We start from the raw sequence: 26,563 nt of genomic DNA, 5'->3' as shown, positions 1-26,563 counted from the left end.
GGGGATCTGGCATTGCTGTGATCTGTGGAGTAGGTTGCAGCTCAGATCCCTCACTGCTGTGACTGTGGCATAGGCAGGCAGCTGAGCTCTGATTTGACCCCTAGCCTGGGAACTTCCAAATGCCGCAAGTGTGGCCCTAAAAAGCAAAGCAAAGCAAAAAAAAAAAAAAAAGAAAAAAGAAAAAAGAGGGTAAGGGTACAAGAAGAAAGTTTGAAAGTGATTCTCATCATGTTACATAGAGGTGATATTTTACAATTATTCCCAACTAGCCCATTCTCTCCTTTTAATTTAATCACCCTCAGTTTTAAATCTTTCCACTGGAAAGTGGCCAACGAAGACTAATTTTTTTAAGCAAAATTTAGTCTGAGCCAAAATCATGTTCCAGTCAGTTAAGGTATAAAAATATAATATTAACTCCTATAAATGTCACATCGAATGTTCCATTTGGACTTAGCTTATGAGAAAAGTTAAGAAAGCTTGGTGCCTAGTATTAGAATTTTAAAGAGGATTTATCTTTCAGAGTGGAATAGCCTACTTAAAATAAAATTCTGCCAGGCTCCAACCACCTCATTATATCCATTAAATTACACAGCTTGAGCCCATCTTTCGGTAATTTGGTTCACCCTTTAAATGAAAGCTGAGCCTCTTTTTCTCAGACCAGCCCTCAGTCTGATCATTTCAGCAGTGCTACGTGAAGCATTTATTATCACTTATTATGTCTGAATAACCGGCAGGGGGAATTTATAAATACATTTAAAATTTCAGCCTAAATAAAAGAGGACTTGGGGACAGGAACCCAGACAGAATAACCTTTTAAAAAAATCAATACTTGGGTATTTTTCTGAAGAAACCCAGTAAGCTGAGTAACATTAACGCTGATTGTGTCTAGATCCTAACTATTGATTACTGGTCTACACAGAGTTCTCTGTGCTCCTTAGTTTGCTGTTTCCCTTAGTAGAGTCAGTGTGTTTAAAGAAAAGTAATGCTTCTGCACATTACAGAGCCACAGTTAATCTAAGTTGTATTAGATTAAAAAGCAGAAAACTTGATCAATAAACCATTATTCATTCCATTATAGAAACCCTAGTCTATGACACATCAGAAATAATGCCACAGAAGGAGATAAGTTAGTATTTAACAAATGCTGTTGGTTCAGGTTATTAACAATATTAAAAAAGAGGTAACTGATTACTGTCTTGCAACTTATATAAAAATAAACCAAAGGAGATAGAATTGTGTGTTATCACAGTAAATACGGGGGTATCTACATTAAACTCATATGTTAAGTTGTTAAAGCACTGAAAGCTATGATTAATGACAGAAAGGAGAGACTAAAAGTTTTTTTTTTCAAATTTTTATATGCTAAAGCAAAATAAAACATAAAAAAGAAAGCAATGGAATGGGTAGAGTGGGTTCATTAGTTTAACTGAGAAAGTTTCCCTACATTTTTTTCAGAAATCAACGTAAATTGTTCAAAAGAGAGGAAGGCTTATATGTAAAGAAATTCAGAGTAGATCATTTTATATAAAAACACCTGGTCTTGGAATACCCTGGTGGCCTAGTGGTTAAGGATCTGGTGTTGTTACTGCTGTGGCTGTGCTTACTGCTGTGGCACAGACTCATTCCCTGGCCTGGGAACTTCCACATGCCGTGGGTATGGCAAACAAACAAACAACAACTCAGTACCCCCACAGGTCTCTCTGGCAGTTTAAAAGCAAAATAAAGTGTTACAGAATCATTATGTATTTTTAATGTGTTAAAAATCCAAATGACTGAAGCCATTGTAGGGGCTGCAAGCCTGCTTCATTGCTGGTGACACCTTGTAGAATAAGAATGGTTTGATTGTTTTCTTCTAGCAAACATTCTGATGATACGTAATTTCATCTAAACCTGTTTGTACTTTTCTATCCAGTAATCCCCAGTGAAAGACCACAAAGAAAACAAAATTTTTGTCTTAGGGGCTTAATTATTCATTTTCACACGTAGCTAACATTTACTGCATGTCTCCTATGGATCTGGCATTGTGCTAACCTCACGATGTAAGGGTTAACTCAGATCATGCACAGCAGCTCTCTGTGCGAGGTGGACTGTTACAGTCCCCACTCCATAACGAAGGAAATAGGCACAATGAGGTTAAGCAGCCTGCTCAAGGTCACACAGCTAATAAGAAGTGACCTGAGCTTTAAGTCTGGTCTGTCTGACTCTGTTATCTAAGCCCCATACAGTGTTAGTGATAAAAACCAAAATAAAAAACTGCGAAAGGGAAAGGATGGAATATTTAATGAGACCAGCTAAACAAACTGTGGCACATGAACATGACAGAATGCTCTGCTCTTATTTAAAATGCTGAGTTGTATAGATTTTGTGGATACATTTGTGTATTTGAAGTTGTGCTAGACAGAAAAACAACACAACATTGTTTACACACACTAGTGATCACTATGGAAAATACGAGTATAATCATGGAGCAGGCAGCAGAGAATAAAGAATAAACAGGAAGGCTCTGGAGTCAGAGGTTGCCTGAGTTCGAACTCCAGCTTTGTTGCCAACTAGTTATTTTACTTTGGGCAAGTTGCTTGACTTCTCTGTGACTCAGTTTCCTCGTGTGTAAAAAGGAGCTAATAATAAATTAGAGTGGTTGTGAGGATTAGATGTGCTGATAGATTATTTAGGGTTTTTAGCTCAAAGGCTTTTTTTTTTTTTTTTTCCCTTAGAACAGCACCTGTCGTACCCAAGCCTTCATGGCATTTTTTTTTTTTTTTTTTTTTGACCACACCTGCAATGTGGAAGTTCCCCGCCCAGGGATGGAACCTATGACCTGGCAGCCACCTGAGCCACTGCAGTGACAACACTAGATCCTTAACCCATGGTGACTATTCTTATTCTTATTATTGAACTGATACATTCTGGAAGTAAATGTAAGTGATAGGAATCGTTTAGAATTGAGTGCGCATTGGGTTCTTTTCACCATGAAGTTGCTTAAGTTTATAGTTCTGAGTGGTGTGAGAGTGGTATGTGTGAGAGAGCGAGAGAAAGAGAGAGAGAGGGAATTGGCCTACTTACCCAACAAAGATGAGACGTGAGAGAGATTAGGGTCCTAAGCACCCTGGTAGAAAGTCAGCCTTAGGCAAATTTCTCTTCCCCATTTAAAAAAAAAAAACCACAAATGGAGACTCGTGGGCCCCTTTCCCCTCATGCCAGGCCTCTGTCTCCCTGCACAGACACTTTAAAGTGTTCTTTAGAGCTATTGCCACCAAACCCAGCTGAACTCACACAGAATTCAGCCCTGGTGGGGGTAAAGTCCCTTGCACAGCCAATGCAGGGCTCTGGAAGGAAGACAACGCAACTGGCCCACCTGGGTTGTTAAGCCACCCTCCAGGCTCTGCTCCCTTCACCCAGATGTTTGAATCGTTATGGCTAAGGCCTTTCATTCAGCAGAGGATTTCAAAAGGTTATGCATGTTTCCTACAGTGGAGCAACCAGTCAGAAGTAGAATAAATAAATGTCGTGTTGGTCTTACCCCAAACTCTCTCCCAGATGTGGTGGGGTGATTGTGTTTATGCGTTTCTGTCTTTCCTTCTGGTCCCAACAGCTACAGCTGCTACAAATGCAAGAGAGCTGAGCTTAACCTCACAGCTTAAGAAGCTGCAGGAAACCATTGCGCAGCGATTAAAGATAGAAATTGGGGACCTTGTCCAGATCAGAGGTCACATCCGCACGTACAGAGAAGAACGAGAAATTCATGCCACCGTTTATCGTAAGCACAAGATATCTCTTCCATGTTGGTTTTTATGCTGGGTGTGGGTCCAGTAAGTTTAGCTAAAAGTCAAACTGCAAAAGCTCAAATAAGATTTAAGTCTAATGAAGGAAATTGTATTTTACAACCTGCTTTCTTCAGAAAAGCAGTGTTTCTTAATTTTATTTTGAAAAGAGGTACCTATCAATAAATTGGAAAACAAATGATTTGTTGTATATAGCAGACAAGTCTTATTTGAACAGCAGAATAGAGCCTCAAAAACACTTTGAAATTCTAAGTGTGAATCCATTTAGGGAAGAGTGTTCAGAGTCTTCAAAGTGATGGACATTTCTTTTGTTTTTTTCGGGGGGCAGGTAGTATTTTCTTTTTTTTAGGGTTGCACTGGCAGCATATGGAAGTTCCTAGGCTTGGGGTCAAATTGCCAGCCACAGCCACAGCAGCGTGGGATCCAAACCACATCTGAAACCTGTATCACAGCTCATGGCATTGCTGGTTCCTTAACCCACTGAGTGAGGCCAGGGGCTTGAACCCATGTCCTCATGGATATTAGTCAGGTTCGTGACCATTGAACTACAACAGGAACTCTTTATGGCAATTTCTTAAACACCACTGAGTCCACTAACTTTGAAAGGAAAGAGCTAGTCAGAAGCGTGACAGTCCCCTGTCATCTGAACGATGCCCTTTGCACTGCTCTGGCTGGTTTGCACTTGGAAATCTCGAGGACGGCCCCAGATGTCCACCACTGTGGCAGATGAATGCATACGCTCATGTGCTTTCCCTAGTCCTGATCTAATGTGGCCGGGCCTGTGACACTCTGGGCATCACTTCCCCTCGCGTGAGAGGACTGGGAACCATTTAGACTGTGTGATCCTGAGCATCTGTGAGGAAGGAGACGCACCAAGTGCCCCATTTCCTGTCGTCCCAGCAGCAGTTTGGATGCAGGAAAGAATGCACCTCACTGTAATTGCTGTGGCATCTCTTCCCCCCATGCCTTGTTAGATAAAGTGGATGATCCAGTGTGCAACATTCAAATCGCAAGAATGCTCGAGCTGCCCACCATCTACAGGAAAGTTTATGACCAGCCTTTCCACCACCCAGCCCTGGAGAAAGAAGAGGCCCTGAGGTAAGTTATGGACTCTGACTGCTGAGGGTGTGACCACAGCAGCGAGGACAACCAGTGGGATCCCAGATGCTAAAGTGAGCCTGGGTCTCAATCCTGAACCAGTTCATTCACTGTGGGGCTCCGGGCAAGTCTGTCACTCTCTGGGTACCTCAGTGTCTTCATCCGTAAAGTGAAGGTGCTAATAGTACAGATGTTCTAAGGTTGTGGGAAGGAGAATATATGTGTGATTGGAGTCTCTGAAGGAGTGGAGGGGGAGAAGCAGAGAAAAAATATTTGAAGAAACCAGGGATGAAAGTTTTCCAAGTTTGGAGTTCCTGTTGTGGCTCAGCGGCAACGAACCTGATTAGTATCCATGAGGATGCAGGTTTGATCCCTGGCCCTGCTCAGTGGGTTAAGGCTTCTGCATTGTCATAAGCTGTGGTGTGGGTTGCAGACATGGCTCAAATTCCATGTGGCTGTGGCTCTGGCCAGCAGCTGTAGCTCTGACGCAACCACTAGCCTGGGAACTTCCATATGCTGCAGATGCAGCCCTAAAAAGGAAAAAAGAAAAAAAAAAAAAAAAAGGAAAGAAAAGAAAAATTTCCAAGTTTGGTGAAACCATAAACTCACAGATCCAAGAAGCTCAATGAACCCCAAGGCAAGAAACCTGAAGAAAACTGCACTAAGGCATATCATAATCAAAATACTGCAGAAGTTCCCTGGTGGCTCAGCAGGTTATAGATCAGGCATTGTCACTGCTGTGGCTTGGATCACTGCTATGTCATGGGTTCAGTCCCTGGCCTGGGAATTTCCACATGCCACAGGCACAGTGGGGCAGGGGGTAGGGGAGGAAGCAAAAAGCACACAAAATACCACAGAAAACCAATACTAGTTGCTCTAAACAGAGATGATTTATATTATGAGGGAGGGAAAATGAACAGGGGGAGTGAGAATATATGTGTATTTGTTACTATATGTCTTGAAGAACTCGGAAGAGACATGAACAGTCATAGCGGCTGCCGGGTTGAGGCAGGAGACTGGGGGTGCGGGGATAGAAAGGAGACTCTTCACTGTTACCCTTTGATTTTCTAAAACATATTTATAGATTACATTCCAAAAAAATTACATTTAAAAATAACCGTTATAGAAAGGGTGGGGGAAAAACAGTAATTGCAATGTATACATGTAAGGATAACCTGACCCCCTTGCTGTACAGTGGGAAAATAAAAAAAAAATAAAAAATAAAAAATAAAAAAAAATAATAAAAATAAAAATAACCGTTATAGACCTATATAAAGTAAAAAGTGAAACTGTCTAATTTCCTGTGTCTTCCTCAGTACCATTCCCCAGAGGTTACCCTTGTGCAGAGATGCATGTGTTTCCTGTTAGACATTTTTCTTCTACACACACACAGCTGTGAATATTCACCCATGTATTTGGTAGGCTGTCATTGGCTTCTTCACAAAAGTGGGGTACCATGCCTTACATGCTACCCTGCAGCTTGACTTTTTTCTGCATCTATCATGAATATCTGTTCCCATAGTTCTGCCTCATCCTTTTAAACAATCACACGATGTTCACTGGGCAAATTGCCCCTTATGTCAAAAACACATCAGTATAGCATTGCATTTGCTAGCTAAGTCTCAGTTGTATACACATCCAAATGGAACAAAGGTAATAGTTTTCTGCAGGGCTTGTTAAAACCTTCTCCCAGCAGCAATCCAGGCGCCTTGGACCTCAACAGTCTCACATGTCTGCTGAGCGAAAAAGCTAAAGAATTCCTTGTGGAGAACCGAGTGCAAAGCTTTTACCAGCAGGAGTTAGAAACGGTGGAGTCCTTGCTGTCGCTGGCCAAACAGCCCGTGGTTCACAGCACCCGCCCTGGGCAGGTAAGTGCAGCCAGCCCACATGGGAATGAATCCATGGCCCCTGCTCTTCAGCCCAAGGATGTGGGTGGACATGACTGAGGCATGAAAACACACAGGGTGTCACCAGAGTATAGAGGTTATGTTGAGTCTCTTCTGGAAAGGTCCCTGAACACTGAAAATTTGAAAGGAGAATGAACTTGCCCTTTTCCTGTCCTTAATCTCATCAAGCTTAATCTTTGGGTAGAAAAAAAACGTAGTCTAAGGTTTGTGGTTCTCAGTACCCCCTGAGATGGGCGTTTAATCTCCATAGGAGCCGAATGAGGGAGAAATAGATGAGAAGAGCTAATTATCCATCCAAGATTATTTATTGATCAGCAGGATGATTCTTGTACTTGAACCAAGGAGTTTAATGACTTGCTCTCTCTTCTTCAGAAAAAGGTTAACCTATTGTGTTTTAGGAGTTTGAATAAAGACCAAGTTGTGTTCAGTCTGGTTTATAAGTAAAAATTTCAAGGATCACTCAGGTAATTTTTTATTCATCCTAAAAGGGCTGTCCTCATCTTTTTTTTTTTTTTTTTTTTTTTTTTTCCTACCCATAGTGTTTGGTATTTACTTATTTACCTGGAATTAAGAATTATCTAAGACTTTGGTTTTAGGCTTTCCCTTTCGTTGCAACTACTCAGTTTTTTGTTGCTGTAACATGACTCATATTTATTTATGTCATTTATTCCACTGGAGAATGATCTCTGCCTGAAGGTCACCTTCTTGCCCTCCCTGACCTTTGGCTCTGACACCCACCGGCCTCACTGTTATCACCCTGGTACCGTATCTCGTGATATCGCTGGTATTTATGTATTTGCTGGCCTAGTCCTCCGCCAAAATTTAAATTCTCTAGGAACAGAGTCTTTGTCTTGTTCTTTGCCTGAGACCGAGCTGGCCTAAAGTATGTATGTGTTCCACAGTTATTTGTTGATCGAAGGAATGAATGGTTTTAAAAATTCAAACAGTCCCTGAGAGTATCTAGTTTTTAAGTTTCCTTCCCATCCTCCCTTCTACCTCCCCTTTCCACAGAGACAGGCACCATTACTAGTTTCCTGCGTATCCCTTTGGAGATAATCTGCATATATGAACTAGAAGTGGTTGTAACCTTTTTTTTTTTTTTACACAAGTGGAATCATACTAAATACTGTATCTACTTCGCTTTTTATTGGCCTGTTTTACAAGGTCCTTTCCTAGCCATACATACAGATTTGCACTATATAATAATCTTTTATTATATGTACCACAATAAATTTAAGGGTCTCTCCATTCCTGGATTGTTTAGGTGTTTTTCCAGTCTCGCCATTACCAAGAGGGCTACCGTGAATACTCTTGTGAAGTAACATAATTATTCTTCGTGATTCTGGTAGAACGGATACCAGGTCCCCATGCCAAGCTCCTAAGCGTGACCACTGCTTCTCAGTTTCGTTCTTGAACCTAATTATCTCTTGCTGGCACCAGGCTGTGTGCCCAGTGACCCACAGTTTCATACCTGGAGTTAAGGGATATCATTTCAGGAAACGCCCAGGTGGAGAGGGTCAGGACCGGCCGATTTGTTCTGTGCCACCATTGCTTCTGCACAGTTGTAGCTCCCCAGCTGTCCCCTGACAGCCAGAGTGACCTTCTTCCCATTTAATCATTTAGAAGAGGCTCAGTGCCAACTTGGCCTCCCAGGACTTCTGACCACTCTCTTGGCATATTTAGAAGGAAACTTTGAAGCTTAGCAAAGAGCACATTCTTCCTGTGAACCAGCTCTTCTGTGACAATTAAGGACTCTTTGAGGACTAAAAGCCACCTCCATTCGAGATGTTCTGGGCCAGGGGTCTTTTGGCATGATGATAACATTTTGAAAATGCTTAGAGCAGAAATTTGTGTCTGCCTTGTGCCATGTGTTTAAAAAGAAATGAACATGGCACTCTATCCATTTTGTCTTTGGAAACTTTTTCCATCAATTATGAATTATTCCTTCATGTGGCCCCGGTTGGGGAGGTCAGCATCGTTAAATTGAATTCTGTTTAATAGAGCCTGGGAGACCAGGGATGTGTTACAATGATGGTGAAACCCTAGATCCTTTGGCACTTTCTGTTGTCATACAGATGAAAGCTTAACAAAAAAATCATTGTGATAGTGTTAGAGCTTAGAGGCTGGAGAGGGTGGGTTTGAATGTTTTCCCCCCTGTCTTTTTTTCCATGGTGGCTCTTTTTAGCAAATCCAGAAACATGATAAGCAAGCCTTACAAGGCCATTGTTTCTTTGACAGCTGGACAAATGTTGAGTTTGTTTGGGAATGAAGACTATATATATATTTCAGAGATCCACCCAGTTCCTGACCTGCCGTGAGGAGAGGCCTGCTAGGGCTCAGCCCATTCAGCTAGTCACTGTTTTTGTTTCTGAACAGTTTCAATTTCCTGAATGGGATGAGTCTGTCATTGCTTTTTAGAAAAAGACAAGAAAGACACACATCTCAGGCCAGAAAAGGCTGCTGGCTAGAGGGATGACGGGAGGCTTTCTCCTTGAGACTGTATCTTTAGAACCAGCAGGGAATTTTGTCCCGAGGTCAGCTGAGGCAAGTGGTTTTGGAAAGGAAGCTTTCCATATTGTTTATATTTACCGAGAGGCTTTTCCACTGGGGCCTCCTTGTTCACAGCTGAACTGTGCTTTTCCTCTCCCGGGCCTCACACCCCCTCTTCCTGCTGCTTGGTTTTACTGAACCGGAGCAGGAACTGGGTTTTCTGCATGGTCTGGGGATAACCAAGAGTCATTTTTAACAACAGGAGTGATTGCGTCACAACATTTCTAGTCAGTTTCCGATTTATTTCTATATTGGTACCAGACGTAATAAACCTGACCCTTGGGTTCCTTAGATGAATTGACTAAAGAAGACAGATCTCTTTAGAGTTAGAAACATGAAGTAGTTACGAAGTGTGGTGTCGGGCAGGGGGCTGTATTGGGTTGACCATGCTTTCCCTAAGTAAGAGCAGTTGTGTATAAAATTAAAAGCAGCTTTGACTTGAGCGCCCCCCCCCCCCCAGTGAAAAGATGTGTGACTGAGGATTGCTGGGTGAGGTGTTTATCCTGAACACGCCCTGCTAGCTTTTCTTCCCGTGGGAGTCGTCAGCTATTTCTCAGCCTTGTTCTCCCTTCAGAGAGTGGGTGCTGTCCTAACCTGGAATGTTTGTCAGCTCTCAGTCCCTCATGTCCTCGTGGCCAGGTTCTCCAGCTTGTTCTGTTAAGGAGAAACCTGGACTATTAATTAAAGAAAGAATGTTACACTTTCCTCTTCAGCCAGGAGAGCACATTTGTGAAGCTTCACCAAGATCTACTAGGTGCAAACAATGCCCGTCTGGGAGGCCACTTGTAGAAAGCAAGGATTTCTTCAAGGGTGGATCCTCAACTCTGGGGGCCATCTGGGGGTTCCTTTCCTCTCCCTGTCACTTCAAGGGAACGTCATCAGCAAATCCCAGGCCCGCTTTATGTTTCAGCGTCCCAGGGAGCCTCCTAAGGACCTTTTTCATTAGAGGGGTAGGACTTTACCTTCAAACACTCTTTTGGAAGCCTTGCCACATCTCTTTAGCACTCTGATCTTTTTAATATCTTGACAGATTTCTGTCTCATTAAAAATGGATCTTGAAGTTCCCTTGGGGTTCAGCGGGTTAAGGATCTGGCATCATCACTACTATGGTATGGGTTTGATCCCTGGCCCAGGAACTTCCATATTCTGCATATGTAGCTGGAAAAAAAGAAAAAGATTTTGCACCTTGAAGGACAGTTGTTACTCACCACTTTCTTTGTTTTAGGAATAAATTGAAAACCCTTAATGGAATAGTAAGGATGCTGCCTCTATACGGGGAAATTCTTTCCACTGGTTGCACACATATTTTTCTCAGTCACCCACTGTGTGAGCAGGGAGCAGGCAGTTGAGATGAAGTACAACTTATTTCAAGGTGTGTAAGAATCTTTAAAGTCCTTAGGAAGAAGGTGTATACATGGCCACAATTTTAATAAAAATATATATAGAATTAATGAGACAATATGTATAGAATTTGGGGTTCTATATTAAAAAAAATGAATATTGCCATTTTGATTTTTCCATTTCATATCACTGAATTAAATGAATTCAACAAACAAAAAATCATAACTAAGGTGTGGAACAGTTATCAAGTGTGATTCTGCTACAGCAAACTTCCCAATCCTCATTAAATACCATGCTGCTAGGGCCCGTGAATTGTTTTGACTCAGCAGATAAAAAGCCTGTTGGGTGAATTCATAACCAGTTGGTCTAGGGAGTTGCCCTTAAGTGCTGTAAGATGGGACTTATTTCTTTTCTTCTTCTTTTTTTTTTTTTTTTTCCTACAGGTGGATTTTAAAAATGACACCACCTCCAAGGCAATTCATAGTATATTTAAGAATGCTATAAAGCTGCTACAGGAAAAAGGATTCGTTTTCCAGAAAGATCGTGGTTTTGATAACTTATTCTATGTAAGAGAACTTCAACTTAATTTCTTTCCTTCTTAGTTTCAATTGCAAATATATTCTTTACTTAGGAATACTTATTTACTATTCTTAAAAATAAATCACTAAGGAGGTACATAAAATGAGGTGTTAGGGTCGGCCCTTATCTTTCCCCAGAGTACCACTTTTTTTTTTTTTTTTTTTTTTTTTGGTCTTTCGTCTTTTTAGGACTGCACCCATGGCGTATGGAGGTTCCCAGGCTAGGGGTTGAATTGGAGATGTAACTGCTGCCCTATCCCACAGCCACAGCAACCTGGGTTCCAAGCTGAGTTTGCGACCTACACCACAGCTCATAGCAACACTGGATCCTTAACCCACTGAGAGGGGCCAGGGATCCAACCTGTGTCCTCATGGATACTAGTCAGTTTTGTTAACCACTGAGTCACGACGAGAACTCCAAGATACCACTTTTAACAATACATCCTTCTGCACACATTTAAAGATATGCTCTTGTTACCAGAAAAAAAGTGATCATCCTCTTAAATCAGGATTTCTCAACTTCAACACTATTTACGCCAGATGATTCTTTATTGTGGGGGCTGTCCTTTGCATTGTAGAATGTTTGGCAGCATCTTTAGCCTTCACCCACTAGATACTGGTAGCAGCACCATTTATGGAAACCTAAATGTCTCCAGACATTGCCATGGATCTCCTGGGACAGTTGAGCACCACTGCTCTAGATAATGCTCAGCAATTTTTTTGGGCACCAAAATGACACTCACAGGCATCTTTCTTTATTAGTCCTTATAAATGTACCTCATTCTTTTTCTCATCTTCATAGTATACCATATTATGGGGACTTGCCATACTTTTTTTTTGGCTATACCCACAGCACATGGAAGTTCTTGGGCTAGGGATTGAATCCAAGCTGCAGCTGTGACCTATACCACAGCTGCAGCAATGCCAGATCCCTAACCCACTGCATCACAGGGGGACCTCCATGCCTTACGTTTTTTAATAACTACTTATCTCTGATGGACAAATACCTTGTTTCCAACTTTTGTTTTCACATATAATGTTGCTATGGCTATTTTTTGTTTGTTTTTTGCACAACTGTTTTTGTGGACTTATGTAGATATTTCCGTAATATTGACTCTTTTTTTTTTTTTTTTTTTTTTTTTTTTGTCTTTTTGTGTTTTATTTATAGGGCTGCACTTGAGGCATATGGAGCTTCCCAGGCTAGGGGTCTAATCGTGGCTGTAGCTGCTGGCCTATGCCACGGCCACAGCAACACCAGATCCAAGCCACATCTGTGACCTACACCACAGCTCACGGCAACACCGGATCCTTAACCCACTGAGCGGGGCCAGGGATCGAGTCCAGAACGCATGGATGCTAATTGGGTTCGTTAACCACTGACCTACGACAGGAACTTCAAGATTGACTCTTAAAAGAGGAATTGCTCGAGCAAAGGGCATGTACCTTTAAGCTTTTGGTCAACACAATCTGATTGGCTTCCCCAGCATGATACCATTTAACCTTAGCACCAGGGGTACAAGTGGTTTTTTGCGTCATAGTTTGAGTTAAAAGTTTGGAGTTCTTATTGTGACTCAGTGAGCTAAGGACCTGACATAGTATCCATGAGGATGCAGGTTTGGTCCCTGGCCTTGCTCAGTGGGTTAAGGACTGGCATTGCCACGAGCTGCCGCATAGGTCTCAGGTGCCACTTGGATCCAGTGTTGCTGTGGTTGTGGCGTAGGCTGGCAGCTGCAGCTCTGATTCAACCCCAGCTTGGAAACTTCCAGATGCCTCGGGTGCAGCCGTAAAAAGGAAAGAAAAAAAAAGTTCACCTTTCACTGCCTACCTTTAATATTGGAGGAACCAAGATGATATTGATATTGATATCCATATCAATAGCATAGATGTGGCTTCAGCTTTCAGTGATGCTCATGAAGACAGATCAGAACTCTGAGGAACTCCAGAAGCCTCCTCCTTTACAGGCATGATTCCTAAGGGGAAGCTTTCTTAATAGGACATTTTCTTAATGTTGATTTACTCTAGTGATTCCCCATTTTAGAAAGTTTTAAAGAATTCAGATACATTTTCTTTTTTTTTTTTTTTTTTTTTTGTCTTTTGTCTTTTTTTTGTTGTTGTTGTTGTTGCTATTTCTTGGGCCGCTCCCGCGGCATATGGAGGTTCCCAGGCTAGGGGTTGAATCGGAGCTGTAGCCACCGGCCTACGCCAGAGCCACAGCAACGCGGGATCCAAGCCACGTCTGCAACCTACACCACAGCTCACGGCAACGCCGGATCGTTAACCCACTGAGCAAGGGCAGGGACTGAACCCTCAACCTCGTGGTTCCTAGTCGGATTCGTTAACCACTGCGCCACGACGGGAACTCCCAGATACATTTTCAATACTATTTGAATAACTTTTGAGAAGAGTATTCCATTCTGTACACGGGTGAGGGCAGCCCAGCCCCTCCAGGATGGGCAGGTGTGGTGGGAGTTGATTGCCTCTTGGGGAAGCTGCACCATCCTGTCACGTTCCCCCTGGGAGGCTCTGGCTCAGCCTCCTGGGTCAGTAGGAAGCAGCTCTTCCTGAGGAACAGCAGACTGTGGGCAGCGGTCCAGGGCTGAGGTGTGGCAGGGCTGGGGCACTTCCTCCTGTGAATCAGTATGAGCTGGAATGGGGTGATCGAGCAATAATAGCTCTATTTTCCTCCTGGGCAGAGCCAGCCCCCTTCGCTGACTTCTCCCCTTCTCCCTCAGCCCTGGCCTCCTCGGTTTCTGTTTTCCTAAGGGCGTTGCCTCAGGAAAATAGTTACCTTCTCTTTGTACAGTGCACTCCAGCTTTCAGCAGCTCTGCCCCTTACCTCGCTTCATCTTGCCAACAACCTTGAGAGTCCTTATCAGTATCCCCACTCTTAAGTCTGGTCATTCTGCGTCCAGCGGTCCGAGGCTCATTCTTGATGTTTGCGTTTGTTTGCATACTTTTTTTTGGCCCTCTTCCTTTCTTCCTTTTTTCCTCTCTTTCTTCCTCTTTTCCTTCCTCCCTTCATTCCTTCCTTCCTTTCTCTTTTTTCCTTTCTCTTGTTTTGATACTAGATTTACTTTTGAACATGAAGGTGAAACTCACTTGGATGCTGCTTCCCTCTTACCTGAGCTAGTTGAGAAAGGAACCTGGGTTAGATTTGCCTTTGAAAACAGGCAGTGTTTCCACTTATAGGCCAGATTTACTCTGTTGCTAGCTTTTCCTTACAGTTTTATTTCTTTTCTTTTTCCCTGTGTTTGAGTAAAGGAATGTGAAACCCAAGACAGAAAAGAAGAAACAAGAGAAAAGAAAGAATCCTAGGGTTTGACCATTTGTGCCTTCCTCAAAAATATAACGAATAAGAGAAATTTTATGAATGTGTTACCAACATTTAAGAAGGAAGTTCCAGAGTTCCCGTCATGGCTCAGTGGTTAACAAACCCAACTAGTATCCATGAGGACACGGGTTCGATCCCGGGCCTCGCTCAGTGAGTTAAGGATCCGGCATTGCCATGAGCTGTGTGTAAGTCGCAGATGAGACACGGATCTGGCATTCCTGTGACTGTGGCATAGCCTGGCAGCTGCAGCTCCTATTCGACCCCTAACCTGGGAACCTCCATATGCTGTGAATACGGCCCTAAAAAGACAAAAGACAAAAAAAAAAAAAAAAAAAAAAAAAAAAAGAAAGAAAGAAAGAAATTTTGTCCTGAAAAGCAAGGAATTCCAGCTTTTCTTGCTGTCATGGCCCCAGTGAACCACCTTCTAAGAGAAAGGCCTGTCAGTCAACTAGAAAGCACTGAGTTGCCTAGGGACAGAACTGGTTTGACAACAGGCCAGGTATCAGAAACTACGCTCATTATTGGTGTAGGGATGATGATTGTTAAGAAATCTTTAGAAACTATCCCAAATACTAATCTGGGAGTCTGGATGACACAACTTCTGTGTAACCTAAGAATATTTTCTCTCCAAACTGTTTTTCCTGTTTAGGTAACTAGAGAAGACAAAGAATTGCACAGAAAGATCCTGCAGATCATTCAAGAGGACTGCCAGAAACCAAATCGTAAGTGGTGTACTGTACATGTGACCCAGTGCCCTAGAAGGGGATGTTCCCTCCTGGAGAGCCCTGGACAGAGAGGCAGGAGACCTGGTGCTTTCCCCAAAACAGCCTGGAAGCATGCCGGTCAAGGCTGCTGCCCCCTCTCTGAGCCTCAATTTCCTCTTCTCCAAAGTGAGTGTTAGCCCCACACAGCTGTTCTGACCTGGGCTACACGTAAGAGTCAACCTTGGGGCTTTTTTGAACATACAACACTCAGGTCCCAGCCCTAGGGATTCTCGTTCATGGGAGGCTGGACAGGTGAGCTCCTCCAGCAGTGCTTCTTCAATGAGGTAAGCCGCTAGACTAGGACTTTCTGATGTCCTTCTGGTTCATGTTCTCTCCAATTTGTGTTATTTCTTCCACTTTTTCCTCTTATCTCTGAACCCAAGCCTAACATTCCCCTCTCTTCTGATAGCAAGACCTTCAGTGTTGGGAGAAATGGTTCTAGACATTATGTTGGTGAACAGTGTAATCCAGTCACCTTGAAAGCTGATAATTTGCAAAAGATGTGGTTTCAAAAATAGTTGGTGGAGTTAGGTCAGCCCCTAGTGGTTAGAAACTCAAACTGTAGATGTTACCATTTGCACACTAGTTAGAAAGAGAAGGAAGCATTAGTCCTATCTTTAAATCCTGTGTAAACTAATCGCTCTTAAAGGTAACTCAACAAAGTCTACCATTTGCAAACATATGCTAATAACAGATGTTGACATATGTCAACAAATGATGCGAGAAGAAAAGTGGGAAGGCTTCTTTCTGCTTCCTTTCTCTCCAAAAACATCCACCTCCAGTCCCTAAAGCCCATATATCCCTGGGCTTGGACCTATTCCAGGCTGAGTCAGTGGGTGGAGCTGGACCAGGGCTCCGGCCTTGGTGTTCACGGTATGCAGCCCTATTTAGCCTTTAAGGACCCATGAGGTCACCTCCCAGAGTGGTGTGACAACAGCTCTTAAAATAAACTGAAAGCAATCTATTACTTTAATGCAAGGTTTCTAACTATTATTCATTTCATTCAGAACAAGAAGGACAAGTATCCTTTAATTAGAGGAAAAGCTACCTATCCACAATTTAAGGAGCTTTTTGGAACAGTGAATTGTGGAGTCCTTAACTAAGAAGGGATAAGAGGAGAGGCTGGTCCCCAGATGACATTCCAGCTAGTCCCAGGCCATCTGGCCAGATTCTTATTTCGATGTATTTTAAGAACAGGGTGGATTAAAATAATCCTAGGGCCTGTGAAGCAAATGAAGGCAATTCACACTTCATTTCTTAGGAGACTCAAACAGCCTCAGTGACCTTAGGGCCTATAAAGTGGCAGGATTTATACCCGCTTCTAATCTACGGGCCAGCTCCTGCTTCATTGAGTGTATGTGTCAAGGGAGACAGGCTCTGCCACTCAGTCTGTAAACAGGAGCCTCTAAAAATCATATGCCTATTCCCTGGAACTAGTAAATTCCCAGGAGCTAAATTCTGGAGCATGAGCAACTGAGTCTGCCAACAAAAATGCCTTGTAGGGACTGTCCTGCAGCCACTCCTTTTCGTAGGAAATATCTATGACATTAAAAATTATTCTGAATAATATATGTATAGGGTAGAAAGTCCAAAAGTACAAAAATACACACAGAAAAGTCAGACTCCCTGCCAGCACAGAGTTCCCCTTTCTACATGGAGCCTAGGGTTGTTACTAGTTCCTGGCATATCCTTCTACAGATGTTATATGCACTTATAAACATATTTGAATAGTTTGTCTTTTCTAAAAAGCACAAGTAAAGCTTAGCATAAAATACTCCATGTTTCATGCTTTTTATTTTAAATCTAACATTGGCATGTAGAGATCGCTCACAACAGTACATAGAAAAGTGCCTGTCTTTTTAATAGCTGCACAGTATTTCACTATATATATTGATAGATAGTCAGCCATTTATTTAACCATTCCTACTGAACCTTTAGTAGGTTTCCAGTCTTTCATACAGAACATAGCATTGAGTTTTCCTTAGCAGGATGATTGGTAGGAGAACTTAAAATCTTTATAGTCACTTATGGGTATTTCAGCAAAGGGTCAATGTACAAAAATGAAAAAACTCTAAATAGGGGCTGGTTTTAGATCCTTAAAGCACGGATCCTGGCCTTATCTAAAGATAGGCCACATGGCATAGTCTGGAGCCCCTTGCCTGGGTTTGAAGCCCAGCTCTGCCACTTTGTAGCTATGTGGCCTTGGGTAATTCCGTGCCTCAGTTTCTTTACATAAAAAATAGGGATAATAATAGTACCTACATGGCAGGTTGTTATAAGGCAACAATTTGGTGTTTTATAAAACTCTTGGTTATATGGCAGAGTAGGAAGCACCAGGATTCCTCCCCTCCACTTAAGACAATAACTGCTGTAGCTATTTGGGAACTCTGGAGTCTGTCAAAGCTAGCAACTTCCAGAGGAAGATTTGGACAGTAAATTGGGGGTAATTTTAGTCAGTTTTCAGATTTTAGTAGCAGCTCCCCATCCTCTACTCCCAGCTCTGTGGCAGGCAGCTGCGCATGTGTTTCTGGAGCAGCTTGTGGAGAGCTTGCAGGAGGTAGGATGAGCAGAAAGGACCCAGTTCTCTGTATATCAGGAGTCTGTGTTCTGCTCACTAACTGCTGCTTCTAATCACAGAGATGCAGACAGAGAGGTGGGGGGACCATTGTTGCAAGCCCCTCACCAACAGCTGAAGTTAAAAGACTTTTTAACTTCCTTTTTCTTTTTTACCCCTTTTGTAGCCAGAGAAGAAAAAGTAGGGCACTCAAAAGCAGCTTCATATATGGGGAAAATTAAAAAGTGATCGCACATGCCCAGGATAAGGGACAGGCTCAAAAACAGACCTGAGAAGACCTTAGGTTTCCATTTCAGGCTGATCCTTGGCACAAAGACAGCCTACAATGACCCCAAACATAAAAACAGTAACAAAAAAGAGCAAACATCAAGGAAGGGAAAGAATCTAATCTCCAGAGTTCATTATAAGATTCAAATGTCCAATTTGCAATTGAAAAAGAAAGACATACAAAGAGATAGGAAACTATCGCCCAAAAGAAAGACATACAAAGAGATAGGAAACTATTGCCCATTCTAAGGAAAAAATATTAAAGTAACAGAAAATGTCCCTGAAAAAGACCCGATGGCAGATCTATTACACAGTCTTAAAACAACTCTCTTAAAGATGTTCAAGGGAATGATGGATGAACAAAGTGGAAAATAGCACTAAAGAGATTAAAAAAAAAAAAAAACTAGAAAGAAACCAACAAGAAATCTGGAGCTAGAAAGTATAATAACTGAATTGAAAATTTTACTAAAGTGATTTAGAGGCAGTTTTAAAAGCAGGTAAAAGAAAGAATCAGCAAGATTCTGAAGAAAAGTGAACAGAACCTAGGGGACTTGTAGGACATCATCAAATGGACCAACATACACATGGGGGGAGTTCCACAAGAAAGGGCCAGAGAGAATATTTGAAGAAATATCCCTAGTACAATGAAAGACATGCATATGAACATCTAAGAAGCTCAGTGAACCCCAATTAAAAAGAACTCAAGGAGATCCACACCAAAACACAGTATAATAAAACATTTGAAAAGCAAAAGCAAAGAGAATCTTGTTGTCAGAAAGAGAAAAGCAACTTCTCACATACAAGGGATCATTGATAAGATTATCTGATTTCTTATCAGAACCTTTGGAGGCCAGAGGCAGTGAGTTGCTATATTCAAAGTGCTAAAAGAAAAAAACTGTAAACCAAGAATCTTAACATCCTGCAAAACTATCCTTCAAGAGTGAGGGTGAAAACAAGGCTTTTCTAATTAAACAAAACCTGAGGGGGTTTGTGACTGCTAGACTTTCCTGCAAGAGATGCTCAATGGAGTCCTGCAGAGTAAAGTAAAGGGACACTAGACACTAACATGAAGCCTATGGAGAAATACAGATCCCAGTTGAAGGTAAGTACATTGGCAATGACAGAGGCTAGTATTATTGCAACAGTGCTTTGTAACTACACTTTTTCTTCATGATTTAAGAGACTAACACATTTAAAGAAAAAAATTCTTGTAAAGCTAGTATTACTGTAACTTGGGTTTCTCACTGTATAATTTGAGACTAATGCATTTAAAAGAATTCATGTGACATCAACAACTGAAAGGACTGGAGACAGACCTGCAAAAGAGAAGAGCAGAGATTTTATATATTATTGAAGTAAAAGTGGAATAAATTCAAATTAGAGTGTTATAACTTCAGGATGCTAGATGTAGTCCCCATGGTAACCACAAAGAAAATAGCTCTAGAATATTCACAAAAGGAAATTGTAAACATTTCATTGCAAAAAAACCCCACAACTAACCATAAAAGAAGACAGTCATGCAGGAATTGAGGGACCAAAAGCTAGAAGGCATATAGAAAACAAATAGCAAAATGACAGAATAAGTCCCTCTTATCTGTAATCAGGTTAAATGTAAATGGATTTAATTCACCAGCCAAAAAGACAGGAATTGACAGAATGGATTTGAAAAAGAAAAATTTAACTATATACTATCCGCAAGAGACTCATTTTAGATCCAAAGACACAAATACATTGAGAGTAAAAGGACAGAAAAAGATGTTCCATGCAAACAGTAACCAAAAGAGAACAGGGACAGCTCTGCTAATATCAGACAAAATAGACTTTAAAGCAAAATATTTACAAGAGACAAAGAAGGACAATATATGTTGATAAAAGGTTCAACACAGCAAGACAGAAGTTTGAAACATTATGTACCTTTGACAGACCATCAAAATATATGAAGCAAAAACTGACAGAATTAAAAGGAGAAGTGAACAATTCTATAGTAATGTTGGATACTTTGGTACTCCACTCTCAATAATGGACAGAACAACTAGACAGAAGATAAGTTAGGAAATAGAGGACTTAAATAATACAACAACTCAGTTAGACCTAACAGACGTACACCAAACACCATACCCGACAACAGCATGCATATTCTTCTCCAGGGTACATGGGGTCTTTTCCAGAAGAGACCATGTTAGACCACTATTAGATCTCAGTAGATTTTAAAAGATAGTTGTCATGCAAAGTATCTTCTCTGACCACAGTGGGATGAATTTAAAAGTCAATAACAGAAGTAAAACTGAAAAATTAGCAAATTTATGGAACAAAACAGTCTTAACCAATAGATCAAAGAAGAAGTCACATCAGAAATTAGAAAATACTTGGAGGTGAATGAAAAAAAAAAAAAACAAACATAACAAAACTTACGAGACAGAAAAAGCTGTGTATAAAGGGGAACTTTATAGCTAAGAACACTTGCATAACTGTACAATTTAAGGAACTAGAAAAAAGAAAGTAACTCAAAGCTAGCAGAAGGAAGGAAATAATAAAGGTTAGAGCACAGATAAATGAAATAGAGAATAGAAAAACATAAGAGAAAAATCAATGAAACAAAAAGTTGGTTCTTTGAAAAGATCAGCCAAACTGTCAAACCTTTAGTTAGGTGGACTAAGAAAAAAGAAAACTCAGATTACTAAAATCCTAAATGAAAGGAGTTCTCTGGTGGCCTAGGGGTTAAGGATACAATATTGTCACTGCTATGATTCAGGTCACTGCTGTGGCACAGGTTTGATCGCTGGCATGGGTTTGATTCTTGGCCTGGGAGCTTCTGCATGTCACAGGCATGGCAGAAGAAAGGAAGGAAAGGAGGGAGGGAGGAAGGAAGAAAGAACAGGAAGGAAGGTATGAAAGAAAAATGAAGGAAGGAAGAAATTTTCTGAAGGAAGGAAGGATAAAAATGGGGACATTAGCAATGTTTCTACAGAAATAAAAATTATGACAAAGTACTGAAAACAGTCGTACACCAGCAAATTGGATAACCAAATGAGATGGACAAATTCCTAGACACACAAAACCAACCAAGACTAAATCGTGAAGAAATAAGGAATCTGAATAGCTCTATAATGAGTAAGATTGAATCAGAACTCAAAGATGTCCCAACAAAGAAAAGCCTTGGGCCTCATGGCTTCACCAGTGAATTCTACTAAACATTTAAATAGCTAACACCAACCCTTCTCCCCACTAGAAGGTCACTTTGTGAGCAGCCTTACCAGACAGCCTTCAGACAACAGAATGGCCTTTCTGAAGAAGCTGTTTAAGGTCTTTGGGGCAGTCAACATCTCTGACCACATATTGGAGTCTGTCTCCACTCTCTGTCATCAACCCTTTGTCTTGGGAAGAGTCGAAGCTTCTTTCGAGTAGGAACTGGGTTATCTTCTAGGTTATGGATATGACGATACAATCTTAGTAATTTCCCATGGAGGAAGCACTCACCACGGGTCTCCTTTCACCCACATAACCTTGGGTGAAGTAGGTGCTTTTCTCCCCATTTTACAGATGAGGACACAAACTGGGAGACATAAACCACTTTGCCCCAGTCATAGAGCCAGCACTTGAATTTGGGTCCCTTGGACTCCAAAGTCACCTCTCTGTCTGCTACTCGGTACTTGCACCTCTGTGCTCAGGGCTGCATATATGGTAGGTGGTCAGGAAAGTTTTTTTCTTTTTTTTTAATGTAGATGGGAGATTCATACTTTATTTCTCCAGTGATGTATTTAGAGAGGAATATAAATTAAAGGCCTACTTGAACACCAAAGCCAGGTCCTTTAGATGGTTCAGTCAAAGAGGTAAGATATCCCCCATGCCCCCACCCGGCTCACAAGAGAAGCATCCACTCCTTGGCCCAGGTTTAGGGATTTTGCCAGCTTTGAGTTCATCAGTATCCTTCAGTATCCTTAGGTGTCAGATCTTCATAGTATTGTCATTTATTTGAACCATCTGTGCATTTACGCAGGCCCCTAAAGATTCCACTTCTGTAAAGAGTGGAAAGTTTGTCAGGTATAGTAGCCTCTCCAACCTTTATTCCAAGCTTTTTCTGAATGGCCTTCCAATATGCTCTCAGAGTTTCCAGGCATGCAAGGCCTAGGGGTGCAGACTTGACTATGATACTTTCCAACTGTCTTTTGATGATACATTGTATAAAAAGTTGCTACCTCATATACTCTCCTTGGAGGTACTTGTAAAATGTCTGCTACCTTGTTCATAGCAGAGATGGTCAGCCATCCGTTTTGTCTTTGGGCTAAATCCAGGACTGGAAGCACAGCTGCTGCTTTCTGCCCTCTTGGGTAGTTTTTTTTGTTTTTTGTTTTTTACAACTGCCTCCACCCTCTTATAGTTTTCTGGTGTGAAATCAGATGGAGTAGCTGGGTGATCCTCCAGGATTTGTGCATAGGAGTATCCCTGTGTGCAAAATGAGGCTCCTCCAGCTCCATTCTGCACAGCCGGCTTATGCAGATTCCTTTTATGTCTTCCCCACTGGGCAGTGAGGCCCACCGCTGTTCAGGAAACCTTGATCAAATGAATGTTGAAGCAACAGCCTGGAAATGTGGAGACCAGTGGAGGTGGCAAGTTTCCCAGCAGTAACTCCAGTTGGGAGGAATAATGAATTCACTGGCCACTAGAGGTCAGAATTTTCAAGTCCTTGTTAGCCCAGAACCACTGCCTGTGACCCTCTGTCCCTTAGAGCTGGAAAGGACTTCAGAGTTGCCCCAGCCCCACTCCCCATGGGTCAGAAAACTCAAGCTTGAAGATGCCATGATTTGCCCAAAGCCATGAAGGTGCGCTGAATCCCTACCATGCTTTTCCCAACACCATGAACCCTTTCGAGCACTTTCCTGGAGCTAAAGCATTTTATCATCTGAAAACGTTCAAGTGACTGTGCAGAGCCCTAGTGTGCCAGGTGCTAGGGGTATGACAGTGAGAGCCTAGCCCCGTGAATGGGTCTTTAGTGGAAACTGGGGAGGATTTGTTTCCAGGAATGAAGTTTGACTTTGACTTAATGTTATAAGTAAAGTTTTCATCATGATCCATAAGTTATTAAATCTGTTATAAAGTTTATTTCAAATATATGTACTCACATACACATATATAATTGACTATAAAATTTCTCAATATTTATCCTGCCTAAAAATGCAATACCTTCTGTAATTTCATATTCTAGTCTGCCTTAGTCTGTTTGGTAAGAAAAGAATGCTATTTACAACCCACTAAATTGATTTCATGATCCTCCGATGGCTGTAACTTCAAGTGTGAATACCGCTACTCTAAATCATTGATTTCAGCTAGGAAAGCAGTCACTCACTCTGAACTGTTACAAATGGTCTCAGCGTAGGGTAGACAGTGAGCGCTATCACAGACAGACTTTTTGGAAGACTAGGCAAAGAGGAGTGAGAACAGGCCAAAGATAGTAAGCCCTTCATCGCCACTGCTGTCCCATCGTTCAGGATTATGGAAGGAATGAGGCTGCTGCAAGCCGGCTCCACTGTCAACTTCAAGAGAGTCCCACCTGGGATACTAGGAGTTTAGCACTGAATACATACACTGGTACATGCAATGTCATTAGAAAAAAAGGATTATCAAGCACTCAAAACCCACTGGGTTATGAATATAAAATTATTGGATAGGAATCCTGAAAGGTTGAAGCCTTGCATCCCTGAGCCATGGTCCATGGCACAGACCTGAAAAGAGGTGTTTTGGGTTTTTTCACCAATGAGCTAGGCCAATACATCTCCTACTTTAATGTGCACGAGAAGAATCATCTGGGAATCTTACTAGGATGCAGGTTCTGATTTAGGAAATATGGAGAAGGGCTTCCATTGAGAGGAGAGGACAGGACAGGAGAGAGAGGAGGACCTGACAGGTGTGTCCAAGCTTAGCCAACTCCCTTTTTCCTGCAGACGTGGAGAAGGGCTGCCACTTCCTGCACATCTTGGCCTGTGCTCGCCTGAGCCTCAGCCCAGGCCTGAGCGAACCTGTGCTACGGCACGTGCTGGAGCTCCTGGAGGACCAGAGTGACATTGTCAGCACCTCAGAGAACTACTACACAACATTCTGAGGAGAGGCCAGCAGGTGGCATGAACCTGGCGGACGAGGAGGAGGACCAGGTGGCTTTCACCCCAGACTCCAGTTTTAACATCATGCCCAGCCTTATAGGTCTGGGGGCAATTATCATAATAAACTATGAAATATGGTAATTTGAGGAATGGAATTTGGCATAAACTCTGGAGGGTGTCTTCAACCTACTATCTCTGGGGATAAAATGACTTGGCCATGATGTACAAGAAAACGTTCCTCATTGGCCTCCTGGCTGGACCAAAGAGCAGCAGAGCAAGAACCAGTGTTGGCAGCTGAACTGATTGGAGGCTCTTTTGTAAAGGGGCATCCGTGGCAAAGGGCCATGTGCTGTGCAAGCTGAAGAGCATGCAGATCAACAGATCGGACCCTTTCTTAAACTTCAGACCATCAGGGACTTTTTCGTGGACTTCTCTTGATGGTTAAGAACCTGGTGTAGGGGAATAATTCTCCCTGGATAAGTGTTGACCTACAGTTTCTGCAAGTCACACACCAGCAATGGGTCCAGAGTCCTGGGTTGAATTCTGTTTACAGACTGACCCATAGATGGGAATAAACAGGATCCAAGGCATGGCTCTGTGTTTGTCATTTTCCGTATCTGCCTTCTGAATCAAAAGGTGTCTCAGTACATTTCCCTGTGCTTGAGGACATATATGACTAAATACATTGTCCCTTAATACCCTGAAGTTGTCGAAGGCTGCCAGCCAATTGCTTGGCAGTGGTAGATGTAGATTTTCCAGGTTACCGTTGCACATGCAGGATGTTCTGAACCATCCAAACACTCAGTATGTGCCCAGACAGGCGATGGGGTCATGCTTTTGCTCAGAATGACATGGTTTGGGGGGAAAAAATCTGAGTTATGTAATAGGCTTGTTCTAACAGCAAGATGACAAATCCAGCCAGTGAAGAAGTATGGAGAAAGATTTGGAGTTAATTACAGTCATTTCACAAAAGGCAAATCTGCCTTTGGCTGCTGCATTTGCACTTGACATAATAAGCTTTTAGTGGCTCTGCTAGAGAGCCTGCAGACCTGGCTAGTTGCTCTGCTCTGTGTGGAAGTGGGGTAGCTGTATACTCAGAAGTCGGCTGTAACTCCCTATGTCAGGCCAAGAGCGAGTATGGACAGATTGCTTCCTGTCTTGGCCTTTCTGGCTTGTTCCAAACCTCTGTCCGGTTTCTATCAGTGGTTACACAAGTAGCTGCCCTGGTTTCAGAAGGGTCCCTGTAGAATAGAGTGTGCCTGGAATGACATCCCCGTAGCTCTTCCTTGAGGCCAGCAGCTATTCCATATTGACTGCATCTCAGATTATGGGAGCTGCCAGGAAGGGCACATCCCTGCACACAGCCACCCCACTTCTAGGGTTTATCCCAAGCAGGCAATCACACAGGTGGGAAAAGACAAATGCACAAGAGGCCCATTGCTGTGTAATTTAGAATTCTATAATTAGGAAAAAAATGTTTATCTACAGGGAAAAATTAATTATGGTAGAGGTACACAATAAATACTATGTGGCCATTAAGTTACTGGAGCAGAGACTGTCTCCATGGACTTCTCTTGTTTCATTTCCTGCTGTGTCCCAGCATCTAGAACAGTGCCTGGCACATCTTCCAAGCAATACCACTTCTGTGTATGTGTCTGGCTGCCCTCTACCAGCTTCCTCTCTGTCCTGGGGGACTTTTTCCAATGTCTTGAAAGGCTGGAAGTACCCAGAATGAACACCCACCAGAGGCAGCCTCAGCCAGTGGGACCTGGGATATAAATACTTTTGCTTCCTGTTCCTTCCAGTGAGATATCTCTGAAGCTCATGTTCTGTAGCACTTCCCAGAGTTTCTCTGTGGGATTAAGCTCCATCCACCCAGGGCAGCAGCTAACTGGATAACTACCCTCCCTGTCTTACTCCCCTTACTCCTCATTTCTGTTGACTGCACCTCCCAAATTAACTGCTTCCTTTCTGATCCTCATCTCAGGGTTCCTACCAGGTTTTGGATGAGCACAATTAACACCCATGCTCTCAAGTATATTTGAGAAATTCTCGTGAATAATTATGCCCATCAATCAGATTAGTAGGAATCCTCACCAAAGTGACACACACTTTCTCCCTCCCCATCTAAATCATGAACGAACCAAGGATGCCATGAGACCCTTCCCTCCACAGCAACATAAGAACTCTGAGAAGATGAGGGAAGCTCTTGGAAAACTCTCTGGGGCTACACTGGGTCGCTCATGTTCTGAAGAACAACCCGAGGGTCCCCTGA

The 26,563-nt window shown here is 42.3% G+C and overlaps 1 protein-coding gene and 1 pseudogene across 11 annotated transcripts in view; one reads left to right on the top strand and one right to left on the bottom strand.

The window, feature by feature from the left end:
- The window catches only part of STN1 (STN1, CST complex subunit), a 42,914-nt gene that overhangs the window by 15,106 nt on the left and 1,245 nt on the right, over window positions 1-26,563 (top strand). For 3 of the 11 annotated variants that reach the window (XM_021072027.1, XM_021072028.1, XM_005671432.3), the window contains exons 5-10: window positions 3,593-3,757; window positions 4,757-4,880; window positions 6,577-6,748; window positions 11,122-11,244; window positions 15,237-15,309; window positions 24,133-24,878. In XM_021072027.1, coding sequence (XP_020927686.1) covers window positions 3,593-3,757; window positions 4,757-4,880; window positions 6,577-6,748; window positions 11,122-11,244; window positions 15,237-15,309; window positions 24,133-24,290 — 815 coding nt within the window. In that variant the 3' untranslated portion in view covers window positions 24,291-24,878. 11 annotated transcript variants of the gene reach the window in all.
- Window positions 21,969-23,655, bottom strand: LOC106506115 (annotated as a pseudogene).

The sequence above is a fragment of the Sus scrofa genome, chromosome 14 (genome assembly GCF_000003025.6).
Source record: "Sus scrofa isolate TJ Tabasco breed Duroc chromosome 14, Sscrofa11.1, whole genome shotgun sequence".
NCBI lineage: Eukaryota > Metazoa > Chordata > Mammalia > Artiodactyla > Suidae > Sus > Sus scrofa.
This window is presented reverse-complemented; position numbering and strand designations above follow the sequence as displayed.